Source organism: Tachyglossus aculeatus, chromosome 2, assembly GCF_015852505.1.
Source record: "Tachyglossus aculeatus isolate mTacAcu1 chromosome 2, mTacAcu1.pri, whole genome shotgun sequence".
Taxonomy (NCBI): Eukaryota; Metazoa; Chordata; class Mammalia; order Monotremata; family Tachyglossidae; genus Tachyglossus; species Tachyglossus aculeatus.
In genome coordinates, this window is record NC_052067.1 from 145,144,134 (window position 1) to 145,162,273 (window position 18,140).

Genomic DNA, 18,140 nt, shown 5'->3' on the forward strand with positions numbered 1-18,140 from the left:
CTATTTATTTATTTTTCTTGTACCTATCTATTCTATTTATTTTATTTTGTTAGTATGTTTGGTTTTGTTCTCTGCCCCCCCCCTTCTAGACTGTGAGCCCACTGTTGGGTAGGGACTGTCTCTGTACTTCCCAAGCGCTTAGTACAGTGCTCTGCACACAGTAAGCGCTCAATAAATACGATTGATTGATTGATTGATAGATCTAGACTGGATGCTCATTGACGGCAGGGAACTCACCTACCAACTCCGTTGAATTGTACTCTCTCAAGTACTTAGCACATTGCTCTGTACACAGTAAGGGATCAGTAAATACCACTGGTTGATTGATTGGTTCATCCAGGGGAGACCATCATAAAAAAAAAATCCCCAGCTAGGGTAATCAGAATAAATAATTGACTGCACAACTGTGGACACGACGATAAACAAAGTTGTGAGGTGACTGTCAGCTAGATGAGATGCGTGATGGGTTGATGGCGTGATTGGGAGTTAATCAGGGGTGGTGTGATGGAGGAGGTGGGATTTTAGGAGGGCTGTGAACTCCTCTGCAATCAATCAATCAATCAATCGTATTTATTGAACGGTTACTGTGTGCAGAGCACTGTACTAAGCTCTTGGGAAGTACAAGTTGGCAACATATAGAGACAGTCCCTACCCAACGGTGGGCTCACAGTCTAAAAGACTGTGCAGAATGCAAGGATCAGAGACTTTATAGAAGGAACAGTAAAACTAGCCTATTTGAAGTTGTGGCTTATTCTTCTAGACTGTGAGCCCACTGTTGGGTAGGGACTGTCTCTATATGTTGCCAACTTGTACTTCCCAAGCGCTTAGTACAGTGCTCTGCACACAGTAAGCGCTCAATAAATGCGATTGATTGATTATTCAAAAACGCATCTCCTCCAAGAGGCCTTCCTGACTAAGCCCTCCTTTCCTCTTCTCCCACTCCCTTCCACATCGCCGTTGCACTTAATAATAATAATAATGATGGCATTTATTAAGCGCTTACTATGTGCAAAGCACTGTACTAAGCGCTGGGGAGGTTACAAGGTGAGCAGGTTGTCCCACGAGGGGCTCACAGTCTTCATCCCCATTTTACAGATGAGGGAACTGAGGCATAGAGAAGTGAAGTGACTTGCCCAAAGTCACACAGCTGATAATTGGCAGAGCTGGGATTTGAACCCATGACCTCTGATCCAAAGCCTGGGCTGTTCACCCCTCCCTCAGCCCCACAGTACTTATGTACATATCTGAAATGTGTATATATGTATATATACATATATATATATATATACGTGTATACATATACATATATGTATAAATGTACATATCTGAAACGTGTACATATATATGTATATATAAATGTCTGTATCCCCTTCTAAATGGTAAACTTCTTGTGGGCAAGAACATGACTACCATTTATTCATTCAATCGTATTTATTAAGCGCTTACTATGTGCAGAGCACTGTACTAAGCACATGACTACCAACTCTGTTATTTTGTACACTCCTAAATGCTTAATCCAGTGCTCTGCACACAGTGAGTGCTCAATAAATACGATCGAATGATTGAAATAGAAGCAGCGTGGCTCAGTGGAAAGAGCATGGGCTTGGGAGTCAGAGGTCATGGGTTCAAATCCCAGCTCCTCCGCTTGTCAGCTGTGAGACTTCGGGCAAGTCACTTAATCAATCAATCAATCAATCGTATTTATTGAGCACTTACTGTGTGCAGAGCACTGTACTAAGCGCTTGGGAAGTACAAGTTGGCATCATATAGAGACAGTCCCTACCCAACAGTGGGCTCACAGTCTAAAAGGGGGAGACAGAGAACAAAATCAAACATACTAACAAAATAAAATAAATAGAATAGATATGTACAAGTAAAATAAATAAATAGAGTAATAAATATGTACAAACATATATACAGGTATGTACAAGTACAGTACATATACCTATACATATATACACTTAACTTCTCTGTGTCTCAGTTACCTCATCTGTAAAATGGGGATTAAGATTGTGAGCCCCACATGGGACAACCTGATCAGTTTGTATCCTCCCCAGTGCTTAGAACAGTGCTTTGCACATAGTAAGCGCTTCACCAATACCTAAATTATTATTAAATTATTATTATTGTAAATGAGATGCATTATTCTGCAGTGGACTAATAGCTCAAATAAAATCCTTTTGTTCTTGAGCGGCTAGGATCACATAGTAGTCAAGTGTGCACATCTTAAGAAAAATCCTGCAGGATTTATGTTTCTCAATGGCTTTAAGGTAACTCATTTTCAATGTCATGAAAGTGGATTGTCTGCGAAGGGAATTGTTTGAAGCTGCGTGGAGTGACTGAAAAGCATTTACACTGAGATTATACAATCAAGTAAGGCTTTTGTCTATGAAATCAGATTTCTGCTGGGCTTGGGAATCTCCTTGATGGGCAGAGGCTCCCGGGGAGCAGAATCTTTCCACTTCAATGCTAAGCATTTGTGAAAACTTAAACAGCCGAGTCCATGGGGGAATAAAATTGTGCCCTTGAAAACGCCATGTTTTATTAGACAGAGTAGCTCTTTTTGTAATTCTGAATTTTTCAAAATGAGGAAATCAATCAATCAATCAATCAATCGTATTTATTGAGCACTTACTGTGTGCAGAGCACTGTACTAAGGGCTTGGGAAGTACAAGTTGGCAACATATAGAGACAGTCCCTACCCAACAGTGGGCTCACAGTCTAGAAGGGGGAGACAGAGAACAAAACCAAACATACTAACAAAATAAAATAAATAGAATAGATATGTACAAGTAAAATAAATAAATAAATAGAGTAATAAATATGTACAAACATATATACATACACTTATTCAGTAATGTTTATTGAGCATCTATTAGGGACCGAACTAGGTTTGGGGGTGTACAAAGAAGTAAAAACATAATCCATTTTCTCAAAGAGCTTGAGAAGCAGCGTGGCTCAATGGAAAGAGCCCGGGCTTGGGAGACCGAGGTCATGGGTTCTAATCCCGACCCCTCCACCTGTCTGCTGTGTGATTTTGGGCAAGTCACGTCACTTCTCTGTGCCTCAGTTATCTCATCTGTAAAATGGGGATTAAGAATGGGAGCCCCATGTGGGGCAATCTGATTACCTTGTGTTCATTCATTCAATCATATTTATTGAGCAGTTACTGTGTGCAGAGCACTGTACTAAACGCTTGGGAAGTAAAAGCTGGCAACATATAGAGATGATCCCTACCCAACAACGGGCTCCCAGTCTGCAGCGCTAGGCACATAGTAAGCCCTTAATAGACAGTGCTTTGCACATAGTAAGCGCTTAATAAATGCTATCATTATAATCATCATTATAATCTAATTGAGCTGTCAGACAGACATAAATTGTGTGCATTCAGGGCGAGTGTGAAGAAAAAATAAATATATTTTTATATATAATTATTGTATTTATATAGAATTAAAAAATGAAAAAGATAAAACTTGGAACAGCAAGATGACAATGATGGTGTTTATATTAAAGGCATACTGTCTGTCAAGTGCTGTGCCCAGGACTGGGATAGATCCACAATTATTAGGACATGGATAGATGATTTCATATCTGTCAGTGCCTAGAACAGAGTTAGGCACATAGTAAGCCCTTAATAAATACCCCAGTGACTATTACTGTCAATCAGTAGTATTCATTGAGCACTTACTGTTTGCAGAATGATGTACTAAGCACTTGGGAAAGTATAATACAATATGGATAGATTTGGTATGTGCCAGGCACTGTACTTTGGAGTCAGAGGTCATGGGTTCAAATCCTCGCTCTGCCAATTGTCAGCTGTGTGACTTTGGGCAAGTCACTTCACTTCTCTGTGCCTCAGTTCCCTCATCTGTAAAATGGGGATTAAGACTGTGAGCCCCCCGTGGGACAACCTGATCACCTTGTAACCTCCCCAGCGCTTAGAACAGTGCTTTGCACATAGTAAGTGCTTAATAAATGCCATTATTATTATTATTATTATTACTAGGAGCTGGGACAGATACCAGCTAATCAGGTTGGACACAGTCCCTGTCCCACATGATGATGGTGATGATGGCATTTGTTAAGCGCTTACTAGGTGCAAAGCACTGTTCTAAGCGCTGGGGAGGTTACAAGGTGATCAGGTTGTCCCACGGGGGGCTCACAGTCTTAACCCCCATTTTACTGATGAGGTAACTGAGGCCTCAAGAACTGAAATGACTTGTCCAAGGTCACACAGCCAACAAGTGGCAGGCCGGGATTAGAATCCAAGTTCTTATGACTCCCAGGCCTGTGCTCTATCTTTTATTCATTCATTTAATCGTATTTATTGAGTGCTTACTGTGTGCAGAGCACTGTACTAAGCGCTTGGGAACTACAAATCGGCAACATATAGAGAGGGTTCCTACCCAACAACAGGCTCACAGTCTAGAAGGGGGGAGACAGACAAAAAAAAAAAAAAATAGTAGATAGGTGTCAATACCATCAGAATAAATAATAATAATAATAATAATTTTGGTATTTGTTAAATGCTTACTATGTGCAAAGCACTGTTCTAAGCGCTGGGGAGGATACAAGGTGATCAGGTTGTCCCATGTGGGGCTCACAGTCTATCCCCATTTTACAGATGAGGTAACTGAGGCCCAGAGAAGTTAAATGACTTGCCCAAAGTCACACAGCTGACAAGCGGCAGAGCCGGGATTTGAACCCATGACCTCTGACTCCCAAGCCCAGGCTCTTTCTACTGAGCCACGCTGCTTCTCTAAACAGAATTATAGCTATATGCACATCATGAATAAAATAAATATAGTGAATATGTACAAATAAAATAGAGTAATAAATATGTACAAATATATACAAGTGCTGTGGGGAGGGGAAGGGGGTAGGGCAGAGGGAGGGAGGGGGGTGATGGGGAGGGGAGGAGGAGGAGGAGAGAGAAAAGGGGGCTCATTCAGGGAAGGCCTCCTGGAGGAGGTGAGCTCTCAGTAGGGCTTTGAAGGGAGGAAGAGAGCTAGCTTGGCGGATGGGCAGAGGGAGGGCATTCCGGGCCCGGGGGAGGACGTGGGCCAGGGGTGTATGGTGGGACAGGAGGGAACGAGGCCCAGTGAGGAGGTTAGCGGCAGAGGAGCGGAGGGTGCGGGCTGGGCTGGAGAAGGAGAGAAGGGAGGGGAGGTAGGAGGGGGTGAGGGGATGGACAGCTTTCAAGCTGAGTGTGAGGTGTTCTTGCTTGATTCAGAGGTTGATAGGCAACCACTGGCGATTTTTGAGGAGGGGAGTGACATGCCCAGAGAATTTCTGTACAAAGATAATCCGGGCCGCAGAGGGAAGAATAGACTGAAGCAGGGAGAGACAGGAGGATGGGAGATCAGAGAGGAGGCTGATGCAGTAATCCAGTCGGGATAGGATGAAAGATTGAACCAGCAAAGTAGCGGTTGGTATGGAGAGTGCAGAGCGGATCTTGGCGATGTTGTGGAGGTGAGACCAGCAGGTTTTGGTGACGGATTGGATGTGTGAGGTGAATGAAAGAGCAAAGTCGAGGATGACACCGAGGTCGCGGGCTTGTGAGATTGGAAGGATGATAGTGCCGTCCACAGTGATGGCAAATTCAGGGAGAGGACAGGGTTTGGGAGGGAAGATAAGGAGCTCAGTCTTGGACATGTTGAGTTTTAGATGGTGGGCAGACATCCAGATGGAGATGTTCTGCAGGCAGAAGGAGACCCGAGCCTGGAGGGAGGGAGAGAGAGCAGGGGCAGAGATGTAGATTTGGGTGTCATCAGTGTAGAGATGATAGTTGAAGCCGTGGGAGCGAATGTGTTCTCCAAGAGAGTGAGTGTAGATGGAGAACGGAAGAGGACCAAGAACTGACCCTTGAGGTACCCCTCCAGTAAGGGGATGGGAGGGGGAGGAGGAGCCCACAAAGGAAACTGAGAATCCTTTAGACCATGCTGCTTCTCTAACAGAATTGGTAGACTCTATTCCCTCTGACAAGGAACTTCATTCATTCAGTCGTATTACTAAGCACTTACTGTGTGCTTAGCACTGTACTAAGCACCTGGGAAAGTACAATGCAACAATAAACGGTGACATTCCCTGCCCACAACAAGCTCACAGTCTAGAGGTGGGGAGACCAGACATCAATACAGATAAATAAAATGACAGATATATACTTAAGGGCTGTGGGGCTCGGAGGAGGGAAGAGCAAAGGGAAAAAAAGTCAGGGCCACTCAAAAGGCAGTGGGAGATGAGAAAAAGTGAGGCTTAGTCTGGGAAGGCTTTTTGGAGGAGATGTGCCTTCAGTAAGGCTTCGTGTCCCAAGCAGGCCTAGAAATTGAAGAGGGATGGAGAACAGCAGTTTTATCCCTCCATTTAATAGATGAGGAAACTGAGACCCAAAGAGGTGAAGTAACTTGTCTGAGATCACCCAACAGGACAGGGACGGAGCCAATACTAGAACCTTTATCTCCTTACTTCAAGTTCCATGATCTTTTCACTAGCCCACCTCTACCTCCCCTGAGGAGAGACTATGTGGAAATCAATTGAACAAATAAATTATAGTGATAGAACCACTCACCCTCTCTTACTCGCACTTGGATGGCAACCAGTGAGAAGATGAGCAGGACTGATGCGCAGAGAGTTTTTAATACGCAGTGACCGTAGCATGTTGGCCGTGCTTTTCCTTGGCTCATTGGAAGGCAGTGTGTTTTTTTTATGGTATTTGTTAAGTGCTTACTATGTGTCATTTTTTTATGGTATTTGTTAAGTGCTTACTATGTGTCAGGCACTGTTCTAAGCACTGGTTTAGATACAAGCTAATCAGGTTGGACACGGTCCCTGTCCCACATGGGGCTCACAGTCTTCATCCCCATTTTACAGGTGAGGTAACTGAGGCCCAGGGAAATGAAGTGACCTGCCCAAGGCCACATAGCGGCCTCTTTAAGTGCTTAGTACAGTGCTCTGCACATAGTAAGCGCTCAATAAATACGATTGATGATGATAGCGGACAGGTGGCAGAGCCAGGACTAGAATCCAGGTCCTTCTGACTCCCAATTCTGTGTTCTACCCACTTGGCCTTGCTGCTTCTCGGTGGTTTCCAGGGGAACCACTGAAGTCTTCTTTGGCAGCCCTCTATTAGCCAATTCTATTTCAGGATCAGAATGCTTAATCTGTTCTTCGGACAGAAAATTTTAAGCGCGGTCCTCGGGACGGGGCTCTTACGGAAAGGATCCGGCTGCTTTCCTGGTTCCATACTTCTAAACCCCTCCGTCTCTCCCTCCCTATCCTGGATGCTAGAGTTGGTATTTTTTGTGGAATGTAGGTTTTGAATTTTCCGCTCTGTGGTCATCTGCTCTCTCTAACACCCCCTCCACCTCCAGCTAGGGAATGGTCTTGTCTTATGCCGTTGAGTCATCTCCAACCCATAGCGACGCCACGGACACATCTCTCCCAGAACGCCCCACCTCCGTCTGCAATCATCCTGGTAGTGGATCCACAAGAGTTTTTTGGTAAAAATCCAGAAGTGGTTTACCATTGCCTCCTTCCACGCAGTAATCTTGAGTCTCTGCCCTTGACTCTCTCCCATGTTGCTTTTAGACTTTTAGACTGTGAGCACACTGTTGGGTAGGGACTGTCTCTATATGTTGCCAATTTGTACTTCCCAAGCGCTTAGTACAGTGCTCTGCACATAGTAAGCGCTCAATAAATACGATTGATGATGATGATGTTGCTGCTGCCCAGCACGGAGGAGTTTTGGTTTGTTGCAGATGGCCTTCCACTCGCTAGCCACTGGCCAAGCTAGGAATGGAATGGGTGGGCCTCTGCTTGACTCTCAATCAATCAATCAATCGTATTTATTGAGCGCTTACTTTGTGCAGAGCACTGTACTAAGCACTTGGGAAGTACAAGATGGCAACATATAGAGACAGTCCCTACCCAACAGTGGGCTCACAGTCTAAAAGGGGGAGACAGAGGACAAAACCAAACATACTAACAAAATAAAATAAATAGAATAGATATGTACAAGTAAAATAAATAAATAAATAAATAGAGTAATAAATATGTACAAGCATATATACATATCTACAGGTGCTGTGGGGAAGGGAAGGAGGTAAGATGGGGGGATGGAGGGGGGAGAGGAAGGAAGGGGCTTAGTCTGGGAAGGCCTCCTGGAGGAGGTGAGCTCTCAGTAGGGCCTTGAACTCTGGGACTCTCCCTCCCAGAGCCGAGACTGGCAGAGGACTGGAAACTCTCCAGGTCTAGGGAATGGTACCGCAAGTTATTTTAGCCCAGGGGCCCCTGCCCTAATTGGTGAAGCCGTTGACTAATAGTAATAATAATAATAATGCTATTTTTAATGGCTTACTGTGTTCTAGGCACTGTACTAAGCACAGGGGTAGATACAAGTTAATCAGGTTGGACACAGTCCCTGCCCCACCGGGGGTTCACAGTTTCAATTCCCATTGCATAGATGAGATAACTAAAGCCCAGTCACTAAGTGAAGTGACTTGCCCAAGGTCATGCAGCAGACAAGTGGCGGAGCAGGAATTAGAACCCACGACCTTCCAACTGCCACTACACCATACTGCTAGTGGTGTTGGTAATAATAGTAATAGTAATAATAATAAATGTTAAGTGCTTACTCTGTGCCAGGCGCTGTAGTAAGTGCTGGAGTGGATACAGGCAAATAATAATAATAATAATGATGGTATTTGTTAAGCGCTTACTATGTGCAAAGCACTGTTCTAAGCACTGGGGAGGTTACAAGGTGATCAGGTTGTCCCACAGAGGGCTTACAGTCTTTATCCCCATTTTCCAGATGAGGTAACTGAGGCCCAGAGAAGTGAAGTGACTTGCCCAAAGTCACACAGCTAACAGTTGGCAGAGCCAGGACTTGAACCCATGACCTCTGACTCCAAAGCCCGGGCTCTTTCCACTGAGCCACGCTGCTTCCCATCCAGTTGGACACAGTCTCTGTCCCACGTGGGGCTCACAATCTCAATCCCCATTCTACAGATGAGGTAACTTAGGCCCAGAGAACTGAAGTGACCTGCCCACAGTCCCGCAGCAGACAAGCGGGCTCCACCAACTGTCAGCTGTGTGACTTCGGGCAAGTCACTTCACTTCTCTGTGCCTCAGTTCCCTCACCTGGAAAATGGGGATTATGACTGTGAGCCCCCTGTGGGACCACCTGGTCACCTTGTAACCTCCCCAGCGCTTAGAACAGTGCTTGGCACATAGTAAGCGCTTAATAAATGCCATCATTATTATTATTATTATTAAGTGGCAGAGCCGGGATAAGAACCCATGACCTTCTGACTGGCAGGCTGGTGCCCTACCTAGCTCCTATGTAGTAATGTGACGTTACTGGAGAGTTTTCAGCCCCAAATCCCCTCCGGGAGAGTCCCCAGGAGTCACTTTTGGAACACATGGACCCTAATAAAAGGGACTGAAGGTGACAGATACAGCTGCAAATTCCAGATCTTGCCCGTGGAATGGGGAGGGGAGAACCGCCCCTGGGCACTGGGAAGCCACCTGAAACTGTGAGCTCATTGTGGGCAGGGAATGTGTCCACTTATTCTCCTCTTCTACTCTCCCAATGCTTACTACAGTGCGTTACACACGATAAGCGCTCAGTAAATTGAACGAATGAATGACCAATCTGGGGAGCTTACAGACTCAGAAGCGTTTTGCCCGTGGGTTTTCTGCAGCCAGCTAGCCTGGGAAGAGCAGATTGGACGCCTGGGATTCAGCTGCAGAGCGGTGGCTGAAAGAGGGGTGCGAGGGTTTGGCGGGCACTGAGTAGCATTGCCCCAAAACCCGCGGTAGGAGAATGCGGTAGGAGATTGCAGTTGTTCTGCGGTAGGAGAATGAGAAACAGAAGGACTTCAGGGCCAAACAGAGGTTGACTGGGATCCAGGGCCTCTTTCGAGACTGTGAGCCCGCTGTTGGGTAGGGACCGTCTCTATATGTTGCCAACTTGGACTTCCCAAGCGCTTAGTACAGTGTTCTGCACACTGTAAGCGCTCAGTAAATACGATTGATTGATTACAGTGTCCCCGGGGGCTTTTTCAACCAGGATTTAGGGCTGAAAGCCCCCAGTAGCATCATCTTATCATTATTATTATTATTACTCTTATTATTCATAATAATCCGTTAATAATAATGGCATTTATTAGTATTATTATTATTGTTATTGTTATTATTATTATTAATGGCATTTATTAAGGACTTACTATATGCAAAACACTGTTCTAAGCACTGGGGAGGTTACAAGGTGATCAGGTTATCCCACGGGGGGCTCCCAGTCAATCAGTCAATCAATTGTATTAAGTGCTTACTGTGTGCAGAGCACTGTTCTAAGCGCTGATTACCCGTTGACTCAGCGGTAACTAGAACCCAATTTTCCGTGAGATGATCTGAGAACACAACTTTGGCTTTGTAATGATAATAGTTATTATGGTATTTGTTAAGTGCTTACTGTGTACCATCTACTATACTAAGCCCTGGGGTGGATATGAGCAAATTGAGTTGCAGGCGGGCCCTTTTCTACATGGGGCTCACAATCTCAATCCCCATTTTACAGATGAGGACACTGATTGAATAAACTCACACACACACACACACACACACACACACACACACACACACGAGAAGCAGCGTGTCCTAGTGGAGAGACTGCGGGCCTTGGAGTCCGAAAGGACCTGGGTTCTAATCCTGGCTCCACCACTTGTCTCCTGTATAACCCTGGGCATGTCACTTCTCTGGGCCTCAGTTCCCTCATCTGGAAAATGGGGATTAAGACCGTGAGCCCTATGTGGGAAAGGGACTGTGTCCGACCCGGTTTGCTCGTTTCCACCCCAGCACTTAGTACAGTGCCTGGCGCATAGTAAGCACTTAAGAAATGCCACAGTTATCATTAGTATTATTAATAATGGTGGTATTTGTTAAGCGCTTACTATGTACAAAGCACTGTCCTAAGTACTGGGGAGATTACAAGGTGATCCGGTTGTCCCACGGGGGGCTCACAGGTTTAATCCCCATTTTCCAGATGGGGTAACTGAGGCACAGAGAAGTTAAGTGACTTGCCCAAGCTGACAGGTGGTGGAGCCGGGATTTGAACCCATGACCTCTGACTCCAAAGCCCGGGCTCTTTCCGCTGAGCCACGCTGCTTCTCTGAACGCCTTTGTTGCGTCCCCCGGGTCACATTACACACGCCTGCACCTGTCCCAGCATGTACAGGAAAATCAGACATGACGACACCGTGGTCTCGGGCCACAGGGACTGGGAACCACTGACCTGAAAGATGAGATAAGGAAGAGCAAATACAGATACATTTCTCCAGATTCGTGTTTCAACTGATGTATTTCAGATAGGCCGCTGTCGATTTTAGCGATGTTTAGAGAAGCAGCGTGGCTCAGTGGAAAGAGCCCGGGCTTTGGAGTCAAGAGGTCGTGGGTTCAAATCCCGGCCCCGCCACTTGTCAGCTGTGTGACTTTGGGCAAGTCACTTCACTTCTCTGGGCCTCAGTTCCCTCATCTGTAAAATGGGGATGAAGACTGTGAGCCCCACTTGGGACAACCTCATTACCTTGCTTTGCACATAGTAAGCGCTTAACAAATACCAACATTATTATTATTATTATTATTATTCCAACACCGGTAACAAGCACATGGCACACTGGATCATGCCACGTGCCAGTCAGTCATATTTACTGAGTGCTTACTGGGTGCAGAGCACTGTACTAAGCGCTGGGGAGAGAACAGTAGAACAATTTAACAGACACACTTCATACCCACAGTTTACAGTCCTGTGTGAGTTTACCTTTGTGGGAAGATTCTTTGAGAACGTGACCGCCATCTTCTAGGTGGACACGGTGCACGTGTGCATGTGTGTAATAATGGAAGCTGCGTGGCTCAATGGAAAGAGCCCGAGCTTTGGAGTCAGAGGTCCTGGGTTCAAATCCTGGCTCCACCACCTGTCAGCTGTGTGACTTTGGGCAAGTCACTTCACTTCTCTGTGCCTCAGTTACCCCATGGGGCAATCTGATCACCTTGAAACCTCTCCATCGTTTAGAACAGTGCTTTGCATATAGTAAGTGCTTAATGCCATCATTATTATTATTATTATTCAATCATTCAGTCGTATTTATTAAGTGCTTACTGTGTGCAGAGCACTGTACTGAGCACTTGGGAAAGCACAATATAACAATAAAGAGTGACAATCCCTCTACACATCCGCCAAGCTAGCTCTCTTCCTCCCTTCAAAGCCCTCCTGAGAGCTCACCTCCTCCAAGAGGCCTTCCCACACTGAACCCCCTTTTTCCTCTCCTCCTCCCCATCCTCCCCGCCGTACCTCCTTCCCCTCCCCACAGCACTTGTATATATGTTTGGACAGATTTATTACTCTATTTATTTTACTTGTACATATTTACGATTCTATTTATTTTGCTAATGATGTGCATTTAGCTTTAATTCTATTTGTTCTGACTACTTGACACCTGTCTCCATGTTTTGTTTTGTTCTCTGTCTCCCCCTTCTAGACTGTGAGCCTGCTGTAGGGTGGGGACCGTCTCTATATGTCGCCAACTTGTACTTCCCAAATGCTTAGTACAGTGCTCTGCACACAGTAAATGCTCAATAAATACGATTGAATGAATGAATCCCTGCCCACAACGAGCTCACAGTGTGGGGGGTTGGGAGGACATACATCAGTACAAATAAACAAAAATATAGAATGCTTCATGAATTTTTATGGTCCCATCCCTTTCCCCTTTCCCCACCATGTCATCGAAGGATAGCAGCCAATTTGCTGAAATCTCTAGGCAGGATTCTCAGGGCATTAGTTGCTTATTAATGACTGGAATTTAGGTTCAGAGTTTCTCTAGACTGTAAGCTCATTGTGGGCAGGGGATGTGTTTAATTATTATAATGTACTCTCCCAAGAGGTTAGTACAGTGCTCTGCACACAGTAAGTGCTCAATGAAGATGATTGAATGAATAAATGGCATTACTTCCTTGCAGAAATGGGTGGTGTGTAAGTGTCTTTGTTTTTCTCTTAGAGATGGCTGGACTGTAATTATTGTACTCTGGAAATTTCTCTAATGGTGTTTTGTTAGTTCGTTGTATTTATCGAGTGTATTAAGCGGTTGGGAATGTGACGATTGAGTCGCCCATCAGTAACAACCGAGGACCTTTGATTATGAGACTTCAGGACTGAGACCAACAAAATAGAAATAAAATAGATGGTTCCCTGTCCTTGGGGAGTTTTCATCCTGATGTGGGTGGGGGAAGGCAAACAGGCAGCTAAAATTGGATACATACAGTGGGAGGTGTGGGAAAAGCATAGATTCAGTTGGTAACTGCCTGGGGAAAAAGTGAATACAGAAAAACAAAAGGACTAAATGGAATAAATAAAGCAATTTACGCAGAAATGCCAAGGATAGTTATGTGAATAAAATGACTTGGGCAGGTGGAAATTTGTCGAGGAAGGCCTCCTGGAGGGGATGGTCTTTGAACAGTTCTTTGAAGATGGGGTGACTCGGGTCTGATATATTGGAAGGGGGAAGAAGTTCCAGGTTGTAGGTAGAAGAGTCGAGAGCAAAGTGCTGGAAAGAAAATTATGTTTTCCCTCGCCAAAAAAAAAAAAAAACAGTGCATCACTGGTTTGACATAATAATAATAATAATAATAATGGCATTTATAAAGCACTTACTATATGCCAAGCACTGTTCGAAGCACTGGGGAGGTTACAAGGTGATCAGGTTGTCCCACAGGAGGCTCACAGTCTTAATCCCCATTTTCCAGATGAGGTAACTGAGGCACAGAGAAGTGAAGTGACTTGCCCAAAGTCACACAGCTGATAGTTGGCAGAGCCGGGATTTGAACCCATGACCTCTGACTCCAAAGCCCAGCCTCTTTCCACTGAGCCACGCTGCTTCTCAGCCATTCACCTGTTCATTCACTCAGTTGTATTTAGCCCACTGTTGGGTAGGGACCGTCTCTATATGTTGCCAACTTGTACTTCCCAAGCGCTTAGTACAGTGCTCTGCACACAGTAAGCACTCAATAAATACGATTGATTGATTGATTGTATTTATTGAGCGCTTACTGTGTGTAAAGCACTGTAACACTAATAATAACAATTATGGTATTTGTTAAGTACTTGCTATGAGCCAGGCACTGTTCTAAGCCCCAGGGTAGATATCAATCAATCAATCAATCGTATTTATTGAGCGCTTACTGTGTGCAGAGCACTGTACTAAGCGCTTGGGAAGTACAAGTTGGCAACATATAGAGACAGTCCCTACCCAACAGTGGGCTCACAGTCTAAAACCGATATAACATAATCGGTTTGGACACAGTCCCTGTACATCATAGGGCTCACAGTCTTAATCCCTATTTTACGGGTGAGGGAACTGAGGCCCAGAGAAGTGAAGTGACTTGCCCAAGATCACACAGCAGACCAGGGGCAGAGTGGGATTAGAACCCGTGACCTTCTGACTCCAGGCCCATGCTCTATCCATTAGGCCGGGCTGCTTCCTAAGCAGTTGACAGAGTACAATGTAACAATAAACGGACACATTCTCTGCCCACAGTGAGCTTAAAGTCTAGAAGACTGTGACCATAAAATTTCACTCGTGAATAGATAAGGGAAGTAAAAAAATAACTGTAAATCACACGTCCAAAGTTCGGTTTATTTAAGTGGTCCTACCATAACCCTCTCTCAATGCAAGCATCCCCCAAAATATCTCCTGGCACTCAAGAGTCATGATAAGGTCGGAGGAGCGGCTAGCAGAGAAACCCTTTATCCCTATTTTTTGCTGCCTGGATAAATTCACTCATCCAATCGTATTGATTGAGCGCTTACTGTGTGCAGAGCACTGTACTAAGCGCTTGGGAAGTCCAAGTCGGCAACATATAGAGACGGTCCCTACCCAACTGCGGGCTCACAGTCTAGAAGGGGGAGACAGACAACAAAACAAAACATGGAGACAGGTGTCAAAACCTGCTCACTCCCGAAAAGGGGAATAAGAAAGAGGTTGGGGGAAGAGGGAGGCGGATGTAGTAAACTTGTTGGGCCCTTAAAACATACCAAGCCTATGGGGCCTGCATTTGAATATTTATACATATTTATTACTCTATTTTATTAATGAGGTGTATCTAATGAGGTGTATCTTCTAGACTGTGAGCCCACTGTTGGGTAGGGACCGTCTCTATATGTTGCCAACTTGTACTTCCCAAGCGCTTAGTCCAGTGCTCTGCACACAGTAAGTGCTCAATAAATACGATTGAATGAATGAATGAATCCATAATTCTATTTATTTTGATGGTATTTAATAATGTTAATAATGTTGGTATTAAGCGCTTACTATACGCCAAGCACTGTTCTAAGCACTAGGGTAAATACAAGGTAATCAGGTTGACCCACGTGGGGCTCACAGTCTTCATCCCCGTTTTACAGATGAGGGAACTGAGGCCCAGAGAAGTGAAGTGACTTGCCCAAGGTCACACATCTGACAAGTGGCAGAGCCGGAATTAGAACCCACTATTTGATAGCCTACTTGTTCTCTTTTGCTGTCTGTCTCCCCCTTCTAGACTGTGAGCCCATTGTTGGGTAGGGACTGTCTCTATATGTTTCCAAATCGTACTTTCCAAGTGCTTAGTACAGTGCTTTGCACACGGTAAGCACTCAATAAATACGATTGAATGAATGAATGAAGGTGTGAAAGAATAGTAATAATAATAATAATGGCATGTATTAAGTGTTTATTATGTGCGAAGTACTGTTCCAAGTGCTAGGGAGGTTAAAAGGTGATCAGGTTGTCCCACGGGGGGCTCACAGTTTTAATCTCCATTTAACAGATGAGGGAACTGAGGTCCAGAGAAGTGAAGTGACTTGCCCAAAGTCACACAGCTGACAGTTGGAGCGGGGATTTGAACCCATGACCTCTGACTCCAAAGCCCGGGCTCTTTCCACTGAGCCATGCTGAGTGCTCTGCACATAGTAAGCGCTCAATAAATACTATTGATTGATTGATTGATTCTCCGATGATGGTATTTGTTAATCAAGCACTGTTGTAAGCACTGGGGTAGATACAAGATAATCAGTTAGGACGCGGTCCATGTCTCAAATGGGGCTCACAGTCTAAATCGGGGGAGGAGGATTTAGATTTAGGATTTAGGAGAAGGAACTAAGGCACAGAGAAGTTAAGTGACTTTTGTTAATGGTCTTTGTTAAGTGTTTACTATGTGCCAAACACTGTTTTAAGCATTGGAGTAGATACAAGTTGATTTGTTTGGACACAGTTCCTGCCCTACATGGGGCTCACATTATAAGTAGGAGGGAGAACGGGAAAATCGAGGCACAGAGAAGTTGGCGGAGCCAGGATTAGAACCCAAGTCCTCTGTTTCCCCGGCCCGGGCACTTTCCAAGAGGCTGTGGGAAGCAGCATGGCCTGGTGGATAAAACACGGAGACCTGGGAGCCAAGGGATGTGAGTTCTAATCTAGACACGACCTGCTTTGTAACCTTAGGCAGTCACTTAACCTCTCTGTCCCCATTTCCTCTACTGCAAATGGGGCGTCAGTCCCTGTTCTCCCTCCTACTTAGACTGTGAGCCCCATGTGGGACGTGATTATCTTCTATCTCCTCAGTGTGCAGTGCTTGGTTCAGAGTAAGCCCTTAACAAATGTTACAATTATTATGATTATTGCTCGTCTCCTTCCCAAGGTCACACAACAATCAGTCAATCAATTGTATTTATTGAGGGCTTTCTGTGTACAGTACACCATACTAAGCGCTTGGGAGGGTACAATATAAGAGAGTTGTTTGAAACGTTCCCCGCCCACAGCGAACTCACAGTCTAGAAAAGTTGTGGAGCTGGAATTAGAACCCAATTTAAAAATCGTACGCAAAGGCTGATTACACTAATGATAAATTCAACGAAGAGCACATGGGTTAGCCTGGGAAAGGAACTGCTTTATGAGATGTCGTGGAATCTGCAAAGTCATGTCAGAGCTTGGCGACAAAACTTCATTTATTCATCCGTTCATTGTCGGATTCATTGAGCGCTTACTGTGTGCAGAAATCAGTCGTATTTATTGAACGCTTATTGTGTGCAAAGAACTGTACTAAGCACTTGGCAGAGTGTGGTATAACAATGAACAGACACATTCCCCCCTCAAAACGAGCTACCAACCCAGAGGGCAAGCTTGCAGTCTAGAGAGGATTCAGTGTGCCAAGTTAATGCTAAGCGTCGTTTGGTCACGGTCAAGTACAAATGAGAGCAGCTACTATTTTGAGATGCGCAAAAACTTTCTCATGTTGTGCCGCCGGAATCGCAACTGCTGGTATTGAAAGCAGATCAGTGAAATGCTGCCATTCTTATTAATTTGCTTTACAGTGCCTCCAAAGCCATTACATCTGCAGAATATACCGACATCCGATAAACACCAAACCCCCAGGCAAAAAGCTTTATCGAGTGTGAAACCAAGGATGGACGAAGCTAAACCTGCCTTTCCCTCCTGTGTCTCCAAGGAAAAACCCAATAAGATATCGGATCTCATCAGTCGCTTTGAAGGAGGCAGGTGAGTAGCTAATTTATAATGTTTTGGGGGGGGGGGGTGAAAGGAACTTCAATTTTTGCAATCTAATGTTATATTAAGAGATTTATACATAAATGTATTATCTCCAAATTAATTGAGGTTAAACTATTGAAAGAATAAATTTAACGGCCTGTAAAAATGAGAGGGGGAGAGAGTGAGAGAGATCTGTTTTAGTTGAAAGGTGGGTAGGGAGAAGTGCTTTGGAGGAGAATGAAACATTTTTGAAGTTTGCAAGCATTATGTTGTGATTGGTTTAAAATGATGTTCTAGTGTCAGTTGCCAAGCTATGACTGAAAAAGCTTTTCCATAATTAAAATTGAACAGATTTCAGAATTTCAACTTCATTATTCCCTTGTTTCTGTTAACCATTTCACTCCGCAATGTCATAATTCAGGATGATCAGAATGAGACTAGTTTTCCCGAAGGTCTTTCGTTGATTTAACTACTTATTCAGTGGTTCACTCCTCATAATGATTTGGGAGATCATATTACTGGAAGGAAATGTTCAGGGGTTCGTTGAATCTCTTATTTTTCTTTTGCGGT

At 44.6% G+C, this 18,140-nt stretch overlaps 1 protein-coding gene across 3 annotated transcripts in view; it reads left to right on the forward strand.

Annotated features, from left to right (window-relative positions):
* Positions 1 to 18,140, forward strand: part of FGD4 (FYVE, RhoGEF and PH domain containing 4) — a 387,351-nt gene that overhangs the window by 241,457 nt on the left and 127,754 nt on the right. For all 3 annotated transcript variants that reach the window (XM_038741145.1, XM_038741142.1, XM_038741133.1), the window contains exon 3: positions 17,396 to 17,579. In XM_038741145.1, coding sequence (XP_038597073.1) covers positions 17,488 to 17,579 — 92 coding nt within the window. In that variant the 5' untranslated portion in view covers positions 17,396 to 17,487. The remainder of the gene's footprint in view (positions 1 to 17,395; positions 17,580 to 18,140) is intronic.